This window comes from Centruroides sculpturatus, unplaced genomic scaffold (assembly GCF_000671375.1).
Source record: "Centruroides sculpturatus isolate CEXI.00-Female unplaced genomic scaffold, Cexi_2.0 scaffold193, whole genome shotgun sequence".
Lineage (NCBI taxonomy): Eukaryota > Metazoa > Arthropoda > Arachnida > Scorpiones > Buthidae > Centruroides > Centruroides sculpturatus.
Genome location: NW_019384402.1, coordinates 12,570 through 31,102, shown reverse-complemented (window position 1 = coordinate 31,102; position 18,533 = coordinate 12,570). Strand labels below are relative to the sequence as shown.

At 30.9% G+C, this 18,533-nt stretch overlaps 5 protein-coding genes and 1 long non-coding RNA gene across 11 annotated transcripts; 1 reads left to right on the top strand and 5 right to left on the bottom strand.

The window, feature by feature from the left end:
• The first annotated feature begins 1,544 nt into the window (after positions 1-1,544).
• Positions 1,545-17,775, top strand: LOC111618690. 5 transcript variants are annotated; one of them, XM_023360253.1, is made up of 7 exons: positions 1,551-1,669; positions 1,771-1,849; positions 13,518-13,603; positions 13,853-13,963; positions 14,587-14,634; positions 17,421-17,549; positions 17,638-17,775. In XM_023360253.1, the coding sequence occupies exons 1-6, from the start codon at positions 1,598-1,600 to the stop codon at positions 17,517-17,519; spliced, it is 495 nt and encodes a 164-aa protein (XP_023216021.1). In that variant the 5' UTR covers positions 1,551-1,597; the 3' UTR covers positions 17,520-17,549; positions 17,638-17,775. The 5 variants fall into 5 exon arrangements, 4 of the variants coding, with proteins under 4 accessions (XP_023216020.1, XP_023216021.1, XP_023216019.1 ...); XR_002755612.1 differs by lacking the exons at positions 13,518-13,603; positions 13,853-13,963; positions 14,587-14,634; positions 17,421-17,549; positions 17,638-17,775 and adding exons at positions 2,644-2,729; positions 2,969-3,089; positions 3,673-3,720; positions 3,916-4,216 and having other exon boundaries at positions 1,545-1,673; XM_023360252.1 differs by lacking the exons at positions 13,518-13,603; positions 13,853-13,963; positions 14,587-14,634; positions 17,421-17,549; positions 17,638-17,775 and adding exons at positions 2,644-2,729; positions 2,979-3,089; positions 3,673-3,720; positions 3,916-4,216 and having other exon boundaries at positions 1,545-1,673.
• LOC111618691 lies at positions 5,171-6,945 on the bottom strand. Of its 2 annotated transcripts, none has more exons than XM_023360256.1 (4): positions 6,727-6,945; positions 5,782-6,022; positions 5,559-5,637; positions 5,171-5,438 (listed from the first exon to the last, which is right to left on the bottom strand). In XM_023360256.1, exons 2-4 carry the CDS (start codon positions 5,999-6,001, stop codon positions 5,369-5,371), a joined length of 369 nt encoding a protein of 122 aa, XP_023216024.1. In that variant the 5' UTR covers positions 6,002-6,022; positions 6,727-6,945; the 3' UTR covers positions 5,171-5,368. The 2 variants fall into 2 exon arrangements, with proteins under 2 accessions (XP_023216024.1, XP_023216022.1); XM_023360254.1 differs by lacking the exon at positions 6,727-6,945 and adding an exon at positions 6,408-6,530.
• Positions 8,635-9,746, bottom strand: LOC111618694. The gene is made up of 5 exons (XR_002755613.1): positions 9,693-9,746; positions 9,390-9,614; positions 9,276-9,325; positions 9,071-9,199; positions 8,635-8,704 (listed from the first exon to the last, which is right to left on the bottom strand). It is a non-coding gene; the product is annotated as an uncharacterized LOC111618694 (long non-coding RNA).
• LOC111618693 lies at positions 10,872-11,430 on the bottom strand. Its single transcript, XM_023360258.1, has 2 exons — positions 11,128-11,430; positions 10,872-11,058 (listed from the first exon to the last, which is right to left on the bottom strand). The coding sequence occupies exons 1-2, from the start codon at positions 11,324-11,326 to the stop codon at positions 10,910-10,912; spliced, it is 348 nt and encodes a 115-aa protein (XP_023216026.1). The 5' UTR covers positions 11,327-11,430; the 3' UTR covers positions 10,872-10,909.
• LOC111618692 (retinoic acid receptor gamma-like) lies at positions 11,565-12,940 on the bottom strand. Its single transcript, XM_023360257.1, has 4 exons — positions 12,849-12,940; positions 12,558-12,773; positions 12,442-12,491; positions 11,565-12,367 (listed from the first exon to the last, which is right to left on the bottom strand). The coding sequence occupies exons 1-4, from the start codon at positions 12,874-12,876 to the stop codon at positions 12,221-12,223; spliced, it is 441 nt and encodes a 146-aa protein (XP_023216025.1). The 5' UTR covers positions 12,877-12,940; the 3' UTR covers positions 11,565-12,220.
• Positions 16,479-18,343, bottom strand: LOC111618689. The gene is made up of 6 exons (XM_023360249.1): positions 18,200-18,343; positions 17,931-17,971; positions 17,628-17,852; positions 17,514-17,563; positions 17,307-17,435; positions 16,479-16,940 (listed from the first exon to the last, which is right to left on the bottom strand). Exons 1-6 carry the CDS (start codon positions 18,286-18,288, stop codon positions 16,608-16,610), a joined length of 867 nt encoding a protein of 288 aa, XP_023216017.1. The 5' UTR covers positions 18,289-18,343; the 3' UTR covers positions 16,479-16,607.
• Positions 18,344-18,533: the final 190 nt, after the last annotated feature.

Below are 18,533 nucleotides of genomic sequence, written 5' to 3'. Positions count from 1 at the left end.
ATCTTTAATTTCGGAACCAATATCTTTTAAATGTGATTTTGTAGATTCTTTAAATGATTTTCCACTAATTACATCTGATCCAACATTTGATGCAAAGTTTAACGCTTTTCGCCCTAGATATTTTCCTACTTTACTAAGAATAGGAATAGATTTACGAAATAAATCTCCAAAAAATCCATATCCTCGTTGTATTTGCTGTCCTGCAAAATAATTCCCTGTTCCTAATTGTCGTGTGAGAGGAAATTGTAACTCAGGTCTGAATATCGTTCCTCCCGCCTGATTACAGTAATAGTTTATACAATCTTTAGGATCCAGCTTCATTTTGTACTTCTCCAAGATGAACTAACATTAGCAAATAAAATTAAGCACTATTTATAATTGTTTAAAAGATAAAACTAATAATGTTTTGCCTCCAAAAAAAACAATTTCTTTTCCACCAGCGGTTCTCAACTCGATTTCGATAGTATCGATATAATTTTTCTTCAAAGGGAAATATAAAGGTAAGGGATAAACTCTAACTATTTGATTGGTCTTTTCTCCTATAACTGGTATAACTCTTAGAAGAAGAGCTGTTATATCTCCAACGTGATGAGAAGCAACAATATTCGAATAAATAAAAATTTCTGAAATTCCTGCAGACAATTCGAGTAAATATTCACTTACATATTCACCCACTAAAAATTTCTGTTTTAAATCCTGATAAATCTTTTAATTCGTTTCCAAATTCAATTGTTATATTTTTAGGAACTTTTAAAATGATTTTGTTATTAGGCAGTAATCCTAATTTAATATTCTTAAAAATTCCGAAAAATTTTTCGGCTGAGGAATATAATTCAATAGGATTAAAAATTTTTTCCATTACACCAATTTTCTCAACAACTTTTTTATTTTTCGTTTTTTGAAACCGTGTTTTCGTATTTATTTACTATTGAACACAAGACTGTGTTATTATTAAAACACTTGGCGTTTATCCTCTTTATTCAGTTGATACAGGCACTTTTACACGTTTCGGGCGTATAGCCCCTCATCAGTCATTTTAATGTTGCCTGATTGCATTTTTAATGTTGACTGATGAGACTAATGTTGACCCAATATTTACCGTTATATATATTTCGAAACTAAAGATACATTTGATTTTGTTTGATAGAATGAGGCAATGCAACGCATGGGCAATCTGCCGAGAGGGGATGCCTCTACAAAGGACTATTATGACTCTTATACAGAGGACTATTGAGACACTAATTATGTGTTAGAGAAGATAACCTGGAAAACATTCTGATTTTTTGTTTTTCTTATTTTCAGAAATTTTTCAGAACACACTACTCGATGACACGATTTTTTTTTTATTATGGAAGATCTTGCAACAAACAAGAATACATTCGCAAACAATTGAATATAAACATGTTATAATTTCTATTCGACAAATATAACCTTTTTGTATTTTAAAGCATCGTGTCAAATAATTATTTGTATTAAGAAAATAATTTTGTTTCCAATAAAACATTCGAAAACGTTGACTATTTTAAATTTATTTGATCGTAGAAAAACGTTCCAAAATAGGAATTTTTTATATTCCATAATCTATTTATAATATATAATGTGTGTCTGTGTATTCAAGTGTTTTGACACCAACAAAGAAGCTTCGTATTATTCAGCATTTATAAGTGCAGTGGGTAAACATTAAAGACTTTTTTCTTAATTTTACAATTCTAAATAATTCTCTGTATGACGCTTTGCATAATCGTCTACATTTAATTTAACAATTTTCAGCTTCTGTCCATTACCATGATTTTGGATATGGCAACGTCTAATAACCTTTCCGTTCTGAAAATATATTTTGGCCAAAAACGTTAGTACTTTTTAGTGTAGTTTTTTAATTTCTTGTTTGCAGATTATCAGTTATTCTCATACATAATAAATAATTTCATAAATAACTTGTGTACACTATTGTAATGGTTAATAAACGTTTTCAATAATCTTGAGGCTGCTGACAAGATGTAATAAAAGCGTAGAGAAGGAACTTAGATATTTGTACTTCTAAACCATAAAAATTATTTTTACTTTCTATAAATTGTAAATAAGTATGCGTGTAATCTTACCTGTGACAGATTGAAGATTTGTTAGATACGGCAGAAGTAGGAAGTGTTCTTACAGATGGGAAGAAGGCAGTAGTAAGAAAATTATATTCATTTAAATTCAAGGAATTATTCCAGATTAATTTTCAAAAGGCTGTATTCGTAAATTCAATGTATTGAAACTTGTATACAACAGATTACAGCGTAAAAAGAGACTTGCGACTTGAAACAGATTATGGCCTTGCAACTAACAAGAGCGTTGCAACAGATTACAGTCTTGCAGAAGACATTTGTTAAACATAAATACAGCAGTTTAAACTGCAACACATTACAATACCGCAAACTTGTGAAAGCGAATTTTCGATTTATTATAATAATAACCCTGTTTATATTTATACTAGAGCAAAGAGCAGTATCGAACAATTGTTTAATGTAAAGTTTAAAAGATATTCACACGCGTTATCCTCGATAAGTAGACATTGTTTACATTTCACTAGAGCCACCACAAAATTTAGTGGCAACCGTGGAAAAGAATAGAAAGTAATAAATTTAATTCATTTATTTACAGATTACACGTGGTATTTTATTATTAACATTACTGAATGGACTGCATTGTTAATGTTCAGCATTCTGCTGTACGTTGCACTTGAACTTGTATGTATAATTATGTGATTTTTTAGTATATATGTTGACTTTTCTAATGTATATAAATGAGTTAATGAAAATTTGAATTTATCAAAATTCAAAAAATTTTTTGTACTTGACATTTAGTTCAAATGATTTGCTTAAATTACAACAGAGCTGCAGAATCTTTCAGATGTCATGCAATTTAAAGAAAATTGATGGATGGTAGAGAATTTTTGTTGTTGTTGTTGTTTAATTCTTTAATTTAGATATTTTCAGGACAACCACATACTTATGATCCCTTGGATGATATGGATTTGGATTATAATGATTAAAACTGCAGCTGCAACAACTATTGCAATGGCACTCGCATCTTTATTACCAGTTTTTGTAAGTAGTTTTATGTTAAATATCAAGTTATATATAATGGACTATCTGTCTTCCCTCTATATAACCCTTTCATCGATCCGGTTTTTTTTTGTAGTTATGATATTAAAAATGTGCAATTAAAAACCTGGACACTTCATGAAATTCCATAATATAATCTCCCTCGCACAGTTTTTAATTTAAGTTTACTGCATTTTATAAGTTTATAAGGAAAAACGAACTGGATTTGTTCTTCGTTATTATTAACCTGGTGAAACGTGGAATCACGCCCCTTTTCTTATTTTATTACCTTTACTCCTCCTGATAAGTCCACCAGTAGCCGAGTGAATAAAAACTACTACACAGTGGTAGTTGGTCGTGTGTTGGCGTGGAGTTTTTCGGGTTTTCTCCTCCTGTTTGACACCTATGTAAGGATCAGTTAACCATAACCATAAAAGTCCTCCCGAAGAGCACCTACTCCTGCATTAATGCACTTTTATGAAATGCTTATCCTGATCTTTAAAACACTAAACTGCACATCTCTTTAACTTTGAAGAATTCAATGATTGATTTAAGATCTGTTTCAACATTTTTTATTACTTTACAGATTATAATGCTTTTAAGTCTGTCAACTTTCATATTCTGCTGTACAGGGGTAAGTATTTAAATATAGATAAAATAAGCATACACTAGCTTCGATATAACGTCCTTCTTTTATGACTCACTTCGGTTTCTTTCAACACTCGATGTAATGCCAATTTTAAAAGCAAATCGTGGCGACATATGGAAGCTCGGATGTATTTCATTTTTTAATTCGCAAAACATTTAGGAAGAACTTTCTTATTTTCAGATATACTTTTTCACTTGCGTCTACAATCATTATACAATTCTTAAAATGCGGAAAGTTCTTGTTACACCTGAACAAAAATCAAATATTATTCGTGTCGCTAAACCTGAAGAAGATTTGGATCTTTCCGACAACATCCAAATTCCCGACAAATTAACATCAATTACAAACGATGTTCCTCCTGAAGAAGAACCTGATATTCCTGTAGTTCGTTTTACTGAAGAAGTGTATTAGAAAACCAATTTTGTATTATATAGTGAGCAACATATTGTAATAATTATAAATTAAATGTTTTCCTTCAAAATATTGCTTTTTTTATACAGTATTTTTATAAAATCCTTCTACTCCTATTCGTATGAAATTTACCTTTCTTTAATAAAAAATTCCTTTTTACTCGGCTACTCTACCTTTCCACCCTTCTTCGTAGCAAACACGCTCGCTCACAGTGCCGAGTGCATAAAACCACCGAACTCTGGTCGCGTGTTCACGTGTGGCCAAATGGTCTGACCACGTGGAATTTTTTGGGTTTTCTTTACTTTTCTAACATCTAAATAGAGCCATTTTCCCATAGAATTCCTCCAGAGAGGTAACCCCTTTCAGCTGATCGCCAATGTGACTCATTGCCGTATACATTTGATCTAATTCCAATGAAAGCATCGATCGGACACCAGTCAGGATTGAAGTCTGCTATGGTGCATCTACCACTGACGAAAGATGAATTCTGTTCTCGCATCTAAATATATACACTAAGAATTATATGTTTAGTTTGTCCTCATCATTTTTTACTACTTTTGACATAATATTGAAGGAATTACTTTGATCCAGTGTTCATTATCCCGACAAAAACTCGAGAATCAAATCGATTTGCCAATACTGTACAAGGTACCAGCCGTATTATTTAGTACAGGCAGGATTTACAGCTTAAGAAATAGGGATAGATACTGCAGGTTAGTACTAGCCACGATAATTAATGGAGTCTGGATAGATTCAAACAGTCATATTGTTGATATCCAAAGTCTCATAGCGATAAAAAAAAGAATTATTATTGGCTATATTAACATAAAGCAATAAAATTTGACAAAAATCACTGTAAAAATTATAAGCTTTCACGTAGACACGAAAAATTCAAACAAAACAGCCAGGCAAAAGAATTTTGCTTTCACCCAAGTGATAAATACTGTTATGAAAGTAAGGACTTCATTGAAATAAAAACACAGAAGACATGTACATATTTTATTAATTTTTCTTTAAAATCACAATCTAGTCTACAATTAATTGTTTAAAACACATTTTACACTTCAAGTTTTCTGATGAAATTGATCTGTCATCGAGGACAAATACGTATACAGTGTATCATAGAAAATAATTTAAATATAATTTTTTATTCGAACACAAACAGTTATTCAAATAAATATTTTAAAAGTTGGTATTTTATTTATTCTTTAGTTTATTTTTTTCAGAAATCTTCCTTAAATTTAATAAGAGATCCACGAAATTGTAAAAACTTTGTAAAGTTATTGTTCTTGCTAAAAAGAGAACAAATATATAAATTTTAATTATGAGAAATCTCATTTAAAAATGTATATTATTCTATTTACTAAATACTTTCATCCGTACTTTTTAAAGTACTTCCCATTGATACTTACCTAATGTCTTCAGACAAAGAAACACAGGTAATTTTCCATACACATTCCATTGCTTCAAGATTTTCATTAAATAACTTTTCTATAATTTCAATAATTTTTTTTACGTATTTAAACGTCTCATTAAATAAATATTGTTAAGAAAACAGATTAATAAAAGAAATTATATAAAAAGTAATATTCTTAATGTTTAAAATTGCATATAGTAAAACAAATTTGTACTTACTTTCTTGAAATATCAGAAATAGCTTATTGTCATAGAACGAGAAAATCCCTTTCTTCTTATTCATCCTGATAGCTTCTGTGAGGCGTAAAACATTTATACCAAAATCTCTAACAAATTCACTGAGAGATACGTGAGGGTCAACAAAGGATGCTTTCAATCTCAAGACATCATGAACCTGAAGGCACATCTCGACGAGTTGCATGATTATTCCTCTTATCATTGCTTTTGACAAAAGCAATTGCTAGAATAATTTTCATTATTTACATACATTTATCTAAAAATTCAATTTGGGTTTCAATTCTGTTTATAGACTATTGTATCTTTTTATCAGGTTGGATTTAATTGATGCAATAACATTTGGGCGATCTGACAAGGGGAGGAATTTTCTCTCTGTAGAATTTTCTATAGAAAACAGTCTCCTTTTTAGGTATTTAGTGAAGAAAACCCGGAAATCCCCACGTGACTAGTCCCTTGGCGAGACACGAACCTACGACCACCATTGTTTACTAGTTTTATCTACTCGGCCACCGGTGGGCACAGACTACAAAATCCCCGAAAGTATACAGATTTGTGTAATTACAAGAATTTTATAATGTAAAACTGCTAGGAATACACAACATACTTACATTTCTTCTTGTTGTTAAACATGTAAATTGTTTCATAGAGAATATAGTGTTGAGAAACATATCTCTAAGGCAAGGTATACACTCAAATAATTGTTTTTCATCTCTCTTCTTCAGGAACCTGATTCCTCGCTGGAAAAAAAACTTATGTATTCAAGAAACACACATTTCAATATATTACAACAGACAATTATCTAACAGTACTCACTGGTGATTGAGTGAAACGAATAGAGCGCAAAATTGAGTAAGTTTCCCCACCTATATAGTTTTATATTAGGAAAATGTCGATGCTAATGTTAAATTTATAATTTTCTTTGCTTACAATCAATCAGTTGTGCCTTCATTCAAGCATCGTAACATCTATTTAACTTGCAAAAGTTACAATCATCAGGAAGACGTGGACAATTGCCATTCTTTACACATTGTGGCACTACCAAGTTGGATACGCAATCATAGAAGAAATCCAAACAGTACAAGAAAGCCCATGATTCATATGTATTTAGTATGGCTTCGTTAACTTTGCAAATTACACATTTTCTGACAACCACTGGAAAAATTTTGTTTTTGTTAGTGGTGTTTGTTTATACATTAATTAATACGACATTCGTGAAAAATACAACACATACCTTTACTCTTAGGTCGATTTTTGCATACCCTTGCTCTAAATCTGCAATACGAATTCGCTATATAAAATTTAAGATATTTTATTTAGTTAGTGTCTTGTATTTTATATCAAGAAATCCACCAGTATTTAGTGGATAAACCACTAAACATCGGTGAGTCCGAATCTGCCTGCAACTAACTAACCAGAGTTTAGTGAACAATCAGAGAATACTGATAATTGGTCAGAGATTAGTTCCTCGCCAACCGATTGTAGTTTTCAGGATTTTTTACGTGGGTAACAGGGCATATCGTTCTGCTGAGACTTACTCCTCCAATATGACGCGTTGCCTTATTCCATCAATTCAACGTTTTCATCGGGCTAAGGAATTTTAAGGCTTGCATCATAACTTGGGAATAAAGAACTTTAAGAGTGAAATAGTCAATAAGCGCCATCCTAATCAATTTTCGATTGAGCTTCGATCTCTTGTGGCATCAGCACACTTTGCATGAACTTATACAATGTTTTTAATTTTGCTTAACTAACCTTTCGAGATTGTCTAGCGTGTTGTCATTTAGCGAAATATTCAAAGGATCCACCTTGCTGAATGACCGTTGCCACTTTTAGTTCATTTAGAAGCCAGATAACCACACGTTCTTGTCGATAAAATGAATTTCTAATGCAAGGATTTCTGCACTTCTAGGAATGTATCAAAGAAAAGCTCCTAAATTAAATTAAATAACTCTTGGAATATATTTTAAAAAATAAATAATCGTTCAAACTCTAATAACGGCCATTTTTATGGTCCCATCAGTGGCAGTTGTTCAGAGGTTTGGCTGTAAATTCTACGTGCGGAAGAGTAAAATATTGTCATATTTCGTGTAAAATTTTTCCATATTTAATCTAAATACATTTTTCACTTAAATATTTTGTAAATTTTTCATGAAATTAAATTTATTTTGTTTAGGTANCGAACACAAACAGTTATTCAAATAAATATTTTAAAAGTTGGTATTTTATTTATTCTTTAGTTTATTTTTTTCAGAAATCTTCCTTAAATTTAATAAGAGATCCACGAAATTGTAAAAACTTTGTAAAGTTATTGTTCTTGCTAAAAAGAGAACAAATATATAAATTTTAATTATGAGAAATCTCATTTAAAAATGTATATTATTCTATTTACTAAATACTTTCATCCGTACTTTTTAAAGTACTTCCCATTGATACTTACCTAATGTCTTCAGACAAAGAAACACAGGTAATTTTCCATACACATTCCATTGCTTCAAGATTTTCATTAAATAACTTTTCTATAATTTCAATAAGTTCATTTTCCGTATTTAAACGTCTCGTTAAATAAATATTGTTAGGGAAATAGATTCCTAAAAGAAATTATATAAAAAAAGTAAATATTCTTAATGTTTAAAAATGCATATAGTAAAACAAATTTGTACTTACTCCTTTGAAATATCAGAAATAGCTTAATGTTATAGAACGAGAAAATTCCGTTATTCTTATTCGTCCTGATAGCTTCTGTGAGGCGTAAAACATTTATACCAAAATCTCTAACAAATTCACTGAGAGATACGTGAGGGTCAACAAAGGATGCTTTCAATCTCAAGACATCATGAACCTGAAGGCACATCTCGACGAGTTCCATGATTATTCCTCTTATCATTGCTTTTGACAGAAGGAATTGCTAGAATAATTTTAATTATTTAATTACATTTGGGTTTCAATTTTGCGTATAGACTATTGTATCTGTTTATCAGGTTGGATTTAATTGATGCAATAACACTTGGGCGATCTGACAAGGGGAGGAATTTTTTCTCTGGAGAATTTTCTATGGAAAACGATATCCATTTTAGGTATTTAGTAAAGAAAACCCGGAAATCCTCACGTGACTAGCCCCTTGGCAAGGCATGAACCCACGACCACCAGTGTTTAGTAGTTTTATCCACTCGGCCACCAGACACACAGACTAAAAATCTCCGAAAGTACACAGATTTGTGTAATTACAAGAATTTGATAATGTAAAACTGCGGGGAATATACAGCATACTTACTTTTCTTGTTATTGGTAAACATGTAAACTGTTCCATAGAGAATATAGTGTTGAGAAACATATCTCTAAGGCAAGGTATACACTCAAATAATTGTTTTTTGTCTCTCTTCTTCAGGAACCTGATTCCTCGCTGGAAAAAAAACTTATGTATTCAAGAAACACACATTTCAAAATATTACAACAGACAATTGTCTAACAGCGCTCACTGGTGATTGAGTGAAACGAATAGAGCGCAAAATTGAGTAAGTTTCCCCACCTATATAGTTTTATATTAGGAAAATGTCGATGCTAATGTTAAATTTATAATTTTCTTTACTTACAATCAATCAGTTGCGCCTTCATTCCGGCATCGTAGCATCTATTTAACTTGCAAAAGTTACAATCGTCAGGAAGACGTGGACAATTGCCATTCTTTATACATTGTGACACTACCAAGTTGGATACGCAATCATAGAAGAAATCCAAACAGTACAAGCAAGCCAACGACCCATATGTATTTAGTATGGCTTCATTAACTTTGCAAATTACACATTTTCTGACAACCACTGGAAAATTTTGTTCTGTTAGTAGTGTTTGTTTATACATTAATTAATACGACATTCGTGAAAAAATACAACACATACCTTTATTCTTAGATCGATTTTTGCATACTCTTGCTCTAAATCTGCAAATACGAATTAGCTATATAAAATTTAAGATATTTCATTTAGTTAATGTATTGTGTTTTTATATCAAGAAACCCACCAGTGTTTAGTGGATAATTTTGCTTAATCTAAATACATTTTTCACTTAAATATTATGTAAATTTTTCATGGAATTAAATTTATTTTGTTTACGTACGTATAAAATTAAAAAGGGTATTTTAGGTCTTTAAATTAAAAATAATACCTACTCTTCATTTACTGCTCTTTTATTAAACTTTAACTTGAATCTTTTCGTTACGTATGGCAATTTGAAGTTGTCCATTCCTACGGTCGACATTTCACAATTCTTTTCAGAAAATGAGAGAATTCGTTAACGATACTAAGGCTTTTCGTTAACACGATTTAAACAAATTTGCATATTAGGGCACTTTAATTGATTTTTCTTTAAATAAAACTCCTCGGATCTTTATTTCCATATGAAATTTTTGTATTATATTTTAAATAATAAATTAGTGAATCTGTGTAGCGAGTAACTAAGCAAGAAAACCAATGTTTGCTTACTTATTTGCTTGCCACCTAACTCATCCTTGAAAGTACGTGTATTTACGACATGATCATAATTTACCCCATTTATAACTAAAATAATATGTTTTTTAAAGTATTATTCCGTTTTAACTATTTTAAAATATTATAGTTTTGAAGAATTAATAAAAACTTGTGATACAATCTTTACGATCCCGATATTTATCTATTTTAAATTTCTTTTTTATATGTTTAACGTACCATAGACCAATCCAATTATAACGTCTGTAGTATTGAATTTTCTAAAAGTATGAATACTTCAACAGTACTTGAAGTATATAGGTTATAGAGAAGAACTAAAAACGACGTGAGTAATTGTCGTTACTTGTTAAGCAAAGAATTCCAATGTACTACCACATTTCATTTAAAAAAACTAGTAAAACTAATAAAAGGAAATGTGATTTGGCTTCAGGTATGTTTTAAAATTACTCTATAGAAAGATATAATAGTATTGTTTCCACCATTTGGCATCAATATGGCATTCAATACTTCCCAATTGTCATATCGCAAACGACGATATGAATACAGGGAAGCGTGAAATTAGGCACATGCAATACGATCCTTCTTTTTGTCGACATAGATTTTAAGTTTATTTCATAATTTATGTATTACATTTAAGATTCTTCTATGAAGAATCTCGAAGGATCATCTGTGACGTATGCCATGGCCATCCCGGATTCGCTGAAATACGTTTCCAAATGTTTCATTTTTCTCGTCACCGTAACAAGCCTTTTCGAATTTAAGAATTCGGGATAAGTTAAATCTGATTAAAAATAAATTTGCATAAATTTTGCATAATTTGATATATTATTGTTGAAATTTACATACGTACGATTTTCAAAAACAAGATATAATTGCGCAAAACGAAACATGGATTTATTTGTGATTTCTTCTTTTAAATGTTTCGCAAGAGATAAAATACTCGCACCGAATTCTTTCACAAAATCACTACGTGACACGTGAGGATCTAAAAATGACTTTTGTGCTCTTAACACATTGTGAACATTGAGACATCTTTGAGTAAGTTCCATGATAATTCCTCTTATTAAACATTCCTCTGTTATTTTAATCTGAAAATATAAATAATTCACTTGAAAAATTTATAGAATAATGTAATCACAGACTATAAATCAGAAAGTATTTTATTTTAAATATAAGCAAGGTAACAATGCAAAAACATCGAACATAAAAGGCATATATTCAGAATATNACATTCCTCCGCTATTTTAATCTGAAAATATATATAATTCGCTTGAAAAATTTATAGAATAATGTAATCACAGACTATAAATCAGAAAGTATTTTATTTTAAATATAAGCAAGGTAACAATGCAAAAACATCGAACATAAAAGGCATATATTCAGAATATCCATCTGTTACTATACCTATTGTAGCGATAGACTAAGGAATCAACGTATTAGTGAAGCAAAAATACGAACAAACTCGAAGTTTAAACACTTGAACGTCTTTCATAGACAAGAAACTAAACTTCAAAAGTTCTTCTGTTTGGAATTAGGTTGTAAATTCGAGTGTTGAACAATAATGTTATTAACTGCACACTCAAGATCTTGGCTGAGACAGTACATATTTCTACAAAAATTTGACACAAAAGGGTCACTGTCCCACCAAATGAACAGATCTTAAATCCTGCTTCTTGGCACTGTCTAATTTATACCTATACACAAACTGAAGAAGAATGTTTTACGCCTAGTTTCCAGTTTGATGAATATGTGTAATTCAAACTGTGGCCACAGTATTTATGTTTCTCTAAGTAAAGCTTAGATTCTTTTGCTATATTGCGCCTGTAAATGTCTCAGCAGGTACAAATTAGACTGAATAAATGCACATATTGTTCGATGTTTCCTCATTGCAAGTTGTTTCAATTCATAATAAATGTAAGAAATTTTACTTTTTGAATTCCTCATCAGAAAATGCATCTTACTTGATGGGAAACGGGTAAAATTTTAAATGCTTTGATTCGCTTTGATGCTTTGATAAACATCTGTTGTAAGTGTGGAATATATTCCAATAGCTGATCCTCGTCTTTCATCACGTTCAACCTGATTCCTTTCTGATTGAGAATATTTAAAAAGTCATCAAGATTAGTGCATTTTTGCAGTCCAATTCAAAATCGAAGCAACTTACTCGAGTTTCGACCATTCGATTGAAACGTATGCTTAAGTAATTTTCACCATCTGAAACGTTCAAACGTTCTGTAAAGAACTTATTTCTGAATTAGAGTAAATTATTCGGTTACTTACAACTAATTTTATCAGCATCCATTCCAACTTCGTAACATTTATTCAACCAACAAAAACTGCAATCGTTCTCCCCCATCAACAGGCAATTGCCTATTCGTTGGCATCGAGGAACCTCTAATTTCACTACATTGTTGTAGAAGAAATCTGAGCAATGCAAACAAGCCCACACTCCGTATGTATTCAGTATTGCAGGATGAGTGCAACACACTGGACATTCTTAATGATTAAATTGCAATTTACTGTAAAGCAAAATTCTTTTGGAAATATTGCAAGAGAAATATAAATACTTACTTCTCTCCGAGTAATTTACACTATTCATCGTGTCGTTCCTGAAAAATTCCGGAAGAATTATATATTTTCAACTTTATATTTCGGAAAAAATGTGAAAATGTACAAATACAAAACATTTTATAAGATTAAATTAAGTTTTATATAACACAACAGTTACTGTAGTTGTCAGGACTTCAATTTCNGGGAAGAAGGCAGTAGTAAGAAAATTATATTCATTTAAATTCAAGGAATTATTCCAGATTAATTTTCAAAAGGCTGTATTCGTAAATTCAATGTATTGAAACTTGTATACAACAGATTACAGCGTAAAAAGAGACTTGCGACTTGAAACAGATTATGGCCTTGCAACTAACAAGAGCGTTGCAACAGATTACAGTCTTGCAGAAGACATTTGTTAAACATAAATACAGCAGTTTAAACTGCAACACATTACAATACCGCAAACTTGTGAAAGCGAATTTTCGATTTATTATAATAATAACCCTGTTTATATTTATACTAGAGCAAAGAGCAGTATCGAACAATTGTTTAATGTAAAGTTTAAAAGATATTCACACGCGTTATCCTCGATAAGTAGACATTGTTTACATTTCACTAGAGCCACCACAAAATTTAGTGGCAACCGTGGAAAAGAATAGAAAGTAATAAATTTAATTCATTTATTTACAGATTACACGTGGTATTTTATTATTAACATTACTGAATGGACTGCATTGTTAATGTTCAGCATTCTGCTATACGTTGCACTTGAAATTGTATGTATAATTATGTGATTTTTTAGTATATATGTTGACTTTTCTAATGTATATAAATGAGTTAATGAAAATTTGAATTTATCAAAATTCAAAAAATTTTTTGTACTTGACATTTAGTTCAAATGATTTGCTTAAATTACAACAGAGCTGCAGAATCTTTCAGATGTCATGCAATTTAAAGAAAATTGATGGATGGTAGAGAATTTTTGTTGTTGTTGTTGTTTAATTCTTTAATTTAGATATTTTCAGGACAACCACATACTTATGATCCCTTGGATGATATGGATTTGGATTATAATGATTAAAACTGCAGCTGCAACAACTATTGCAATGGCACTCGCATCTTTATTACCAGTTTTTGTAAGTAGTTTTATGTTAAATATCAAGTTATATATAATGGACTATCTGTCTTCCCTCTATATAACACTTTCATCGATCCGATTTGTGTTTTTTCATAGTTACGATATTAAAAATGTGCAATTAAAAACCTGGACACTTCATGAAATTCCATGATACAATCTCTCTCGCACTGTTTTTAATTAACGTTTACTGCATTTTATAAGTTAAAACTGTGTAATGAAGAAAACGGAAAAATGAACTGATTTGCTCTTCATTATTATTAAACTGGTAAAACGTGGACATCGCACCCCTTTTCTTATTTTATTACCTTCACACCTCCTGATAAGTCCACCAGTAGCCGAGTGCATAAAACTACTACACAGTGGTAGTTGGTCGTGTATTCGCGTGGAGTTTTTCGGGTTTACTCCGCGTGTTTGACACCTATGTATGGATCAATGTACAATAAAAGTCTTCCCGAAGAGCACCTACTCCTGCATTAATGCACTTCTATAAAATGCTTATCCTGATCTTTAAAACACTAAACTGCACTTCTTTTTAACTTTGAAGAATTCAATGATAAATTTAAGATCTTTGTTTCTTTTAACAATAGTCGTTTAAACATTTTTTTTATTAATACTTTACAGATTATAATGGTTTTAAGTCTGTCAACTTTCATATTCTGCTATACAGGGGTAAGTATTTAAATATAGATAAAATAAGAATACACTAGCTTCGATATAACGTCCTTCTTTTATAACGCACTTCGGTTTCTTTCAACACTCGATGTAATGCCAATTTTAAAAGCAAATCGTGGCGACATATGGAAGCTCGGATGTATTTCATTTCTTAATTCGCAAAACATTTAAGAAGAATTTTCTTATTTTCAGATATACTTTTTCACTTGCGTCTACAATCATTATACAATTCTTAAAATGCGGAAAGTTCTTGTTACACCTGAACAAAGATCAAATATTATTTGTGTCGCTAAACCTGAAGAAGATTTGGATCGTTCCGACAACATCCAGATTCCCAACAAATTAACATCAATTACAAACGATGTTCCTCCTGAAGAAGAACCTGATATTCCTGTATTTCGTTTTACTGAAAAAGAGTATTAGAAAACCAATTTTGTATTATATAGTGAAAAACTTATTACAATAAGTTTGTGTTTGCATAAATTAAATGCTTTCCTTCAAAATATTGCTTTTCTGATATTTTTACAAAATCCTTCTACTCCTGTTCCTATAAAATTTGCCTTTCTTTAGTAAAAAGTTCCCTTTTACCCGGCTACTGTACCTTGCCACTTTTCTTTCATAGCAAACACGCTCGCTCACAGTGCCGAGTGGATAAAACCACCGAACTCTGGTCGTGTGTTCACGCCTGGCCAAATGGGCTGACCACCTGAAATTTTTCGTGTTTTCTTTACTTTTCTAACATCTAACTAAGGCCATTTTCCCATAGAATACCTCCAGAGAGGTAACCCCCCTCGGCAGATCGCCAATGTGACTCATTGCCGTATATATTTGATTTAATCCAATCCAATGAAAGCATCGACCGGACACCGGCCAGGGCTGAAGTCTGCTATGGTGCATCTACCACTGACAAAAGATGAATTCTGTTCTCGCATCTGAATATATACACTAAGAATTATATCTTTTGTTTGTCCTCATCCTTTTTTTTAGTAATATTGAAGGAATTACTTTGATCCAGTGTTCATTATCCCGATAAAAACTCAAGAATCAAATCGATTTGCCAATACTGTACAAGGTACCAGCCGTATTATTTATTACAGGCAGGCTTCACAGCTTGATTAAGAAATAGGGATAGATGCTGTAGGTTAGTACTAGCCACGATAATTAATGGAGTATGGATAGATTCAAACAGTCATATTGTTGATATCCAAGGCCTCATACAGGTGAAAAAAAGATTATCATCCTATATTAACATAAAGCAATAAAATTTGACAAAAATTACTGTAAAAATTATAAGCTTTCGCGTAGACACGAAAAATTAAACAAATAAGCCAGGCAAAACAATCTTGCTTCACCCCAGTGATAAATACTGTTATGAAAGAAATGACTTCATTGAAATAAAAACACAGAAGATATGTACATATTTTATTAATTTCTCTTTACAATCACAATCTAGTCTACAATTAATTGTTTAAAACCATTTTACACTTCAAGTTTTCGGATAAAATTGATCTGTCATCGATGAAAAATACGTACACAGTGTATCATAGAAAATACTTTAAATATAATTTCTTATTCGCACATAAACAGTTATTCAAATAAATAATTTAAAAATTGGTATTTTATTTATTTTTTAGTTTATTTTCTTCAGAAATCTTCCTTAAATTTAATATGAGATCCACGAAATTGTAAAAACTTTGTAAAATTATTGTTCTTGCTAAAAAGAGAACAAATATAAAAATTTTAATTATGAGAAATCTCATTTAAAAGTGTATATTATTCTATTTACTAAATACTTTCCATCCATATTTTTTAAATTACTTCCCATTGATACTTACCTAACGTCTTCAGACGGAGGAACACGGGAAATTTTCCATATACATTCCATTGCTTCAAGATTTTCATTAAATAACTTTTCTATAATTTCAATAAGTTCATTTTCCGTATTTAAACGTCTCGTTAAATAAATATTGTTAGGGAAATAGATTCCTAAAAGAAATTATATAAAAAAAGTAAATATTCTTAATGTTTAAAAATGCATATAGTAAAACAAATTTGTACTTACTCCTTTGAAATATCAGAAATAGCTTAATGTTATAGAACGAGAAAATTCCGTTATTCTTATTCGTCCTGATAGCTTCTGTGAGGCGTAAAACATTTATACCAAAATCTCTAACAAATTCACTGCGAGATACATGAGGATCGACAAAGGATGTTTTCAATCTCAAGACATTATGAACCTGAAGGCACATCTCGACGAGTTCCATGATTATTCCTCTTATCATTGCTTTTGACAGAAGGAATTGCTAGAATAATTTTAATTATTTAATTACATTTGGGTTTCAATTTTGCGTATAGACTATTGTATCTGTTTATCAGGTTGGATTTAATTGATGCAATAACACTTGGGCGATCTGACAAGGGGAGGAATTTTTTCTCTGGAGAATTTTCTATGGAAAACGATATCCATTTTAGGTATTTAGTAAAGAAAACCCGGAAATCCTCACGTGACTAGCCCCTTGGCAAGGCATGAACCCACGACCACCAGTGTTTAGTAGTTTTATCCACTCGGCCACCAGACACACAGACTAAAAATCTCCGAAAGTACACAGATTTGTGTAATTACAAGAATTTGATAATGTAAAACTGCGGGGAATATACAGCATACTTACTTTTCTTGTTATTGGTAAACATGTAAACTGTTCCATAGAGAATATAGTGTTGAGAAACATATCTCTAAGGCAAGGTATACACTCAAATAATTGTTTTTTGTCTCTCTTCTTCAGGAACCTGATTCCTCGCTGGAAAAAAAAGACTTATGTATTCAAGAAACACACATTTCAAAATATTGCAACAGACAATCGTCGAACAGTACTCACTGGTGATTGAGTGAAACGAATAGAGCGCAAAATTGAGTAAGTTTCCCCACCTATATAGTTTGATATTAGAAAAATGTCGATGCTAATGTTAAATTTATAATTTTCTTTACTTACAATCAATCAGTTGCGCCTTCATTCCGGCATCGTAGCATCTATTTAACTTGCAAAAGTTACAATCGTCAGGAAGACGTGGACAATTGCCATTCTTTATACATTGTGACACTACCAAGTTGGATACGCAATCATAGAAGAAATCCAAACAGTACAAGCAAGCCAACGACCCATATGTATTTAGTATGGCTTCATTAACTTTGCAAATTACACATTTTCTGACAACCACTGGAAAATTTTGTTCTGTTAGTAGTGTTTGTTTATACATTAATTAATACGACATTCGTGAAAAAATACAACACATACCTTTATTCTTAGATCGATTTTTGCATACTCTTGCTCTAAATCTGCAAATACGAATTAGCTATATAAAATTTAAGATATTTCATTTAGTTAATGTATTGTGTTTTTATATCAAGAAACCCACCAGTGTTTAGTGGATAATTTTGCTTAATCTAAATACATTTTTCACTTAAATATTATGTAAATTTTTCATGGAATTAAATTTATTTTGTTTACGTACGTATAAAATTAAAAAGGGTATTTTAGGTCTTTAAATTAAAAATAATACCTACTCTTCATTTACTGCTCTTCTACTAAACTTTATCTTCAATCTTTTCGTTACGTATGGCAATTTGAAGTTGTCCATTCCTACGGTCGACATTTCACAATTCTTTTCAGAAAATGAGAGAATTCGTTAACGATACTAAGGCTTTTCGTTAACACGATTTAAACAAATTTGCATATTAGGGCACTTTAATTGATTTTTCTTTAAATAAAACTCCTCGGATTTTTATTTCCATATGAAATTTTTGTATTATATTTTAAATAATAAATTAGTGAATCTGTGTAGCGAGTAACTAAGCAAGAAAACCAATGTTTGCTTACTTATTTGCTTGCCACCTAACT

Excerpts from the sequence above, each read along its gene's own strand:
- LOC111618690 (XM_023360251.1), top strand. The coding sequence starts at position 1,598 with ATGTGTGTCTGTGTATTCAAGTGTTTTGACACCAACAAAGAAGCTTCG. Across the intron at positions 1,670-1,770 it reads ATTCAGCATTTATAAGTGCA|CTTCTGTCCATTACCATGAT; the intron begins GTGGGTAAACAT and ends AACAATTTTCAG. Across the intron at positions 13,964-14,586 it reads CATCTTTATTACCAGTTTTT|ATTATAATGGTTTTAAGTCT; the intron begins GTAAGTAGTTTT and ends AATACTTTACAG.
- LOC111618691 (XM_023360254.1), bottom strand. The coding sequence starts at position 6,467 with ATGTTTCTCAACACTATATTCTCTATGAAACAATTTACATGTTTAACA. Across the intron at positions 6,023-6,407 it reads GTTTAACAACAAGAAGAAAT|CAATTGCTTTTGTCAAAAGC; the intron begins GTAAGTATGTTG and ends AAATTATTCTAG. Across the intron at positions 5,638-5,781 it reads ATTTCTGATATTTCAAGAAA|AAAAGTTATTTAATGAAAAT; the intron begins GTAAGTACAAAT and ends TTGAAATTATAG.
- LOC111618693 (XM_023360258.1), bottom strand. The coding sequence starts at position 11,326 with ATGGAACTTACTCAAAGATGTCTCAATGTTCACAATGTGTTAAGAGCA. Across the intron at positions 11,059-11,127 it reads ATATCTTGTTTTTGAAAATC|ATTTAACTTATCCCGAATTC; the intron begins GTACGTATGTAA and ends ATTTTTAATCAG.
- LOC111618692 (XM_023360257.1), bottom strand. The coding sequence starts at position 12,876 with ATGAATAGTGTAAATTACTCGGAGAGAA. Across the intron at positions 12,492-12,557 it reads GGATGCTGATAAAATTAGTT|ATGGTGAAAATTACTTAAGC; the intron begins GTAAGTAACCGA and ends TGAACGTTTCAG. Across the intron at positions 12,368-12,441 it reads ATCGAATGGTCGAAACTCGA|AAAGGAATCAGGTTGAACGT; the intron begins GTAAGTTGCTTC and ends ATTCTCAATCAG.
- LOC111618689 (XM_023360249.1), bottom strand. The coding sequence starts at position 18,288 with ATGTCGACCGTAGGAATGGACAACTTCAAATTGCCATACGTAACGAAA. Across the intron at positions 17,564-17,627 it reads GAAGGCGCAACTGATTGATT|GTGGGGAAACTTACTCAATT; the intron begins GTAAGTAAAGAA and ends CAAACTATATAG. Across the intron at positions 16,941-17,306 it reads GTTTACCAATAACAAGAAAA|CAATTCCTTCTGTCAAAAGC; the intron begins GTAAGTATGCTG and ends AAATTATTCTAG.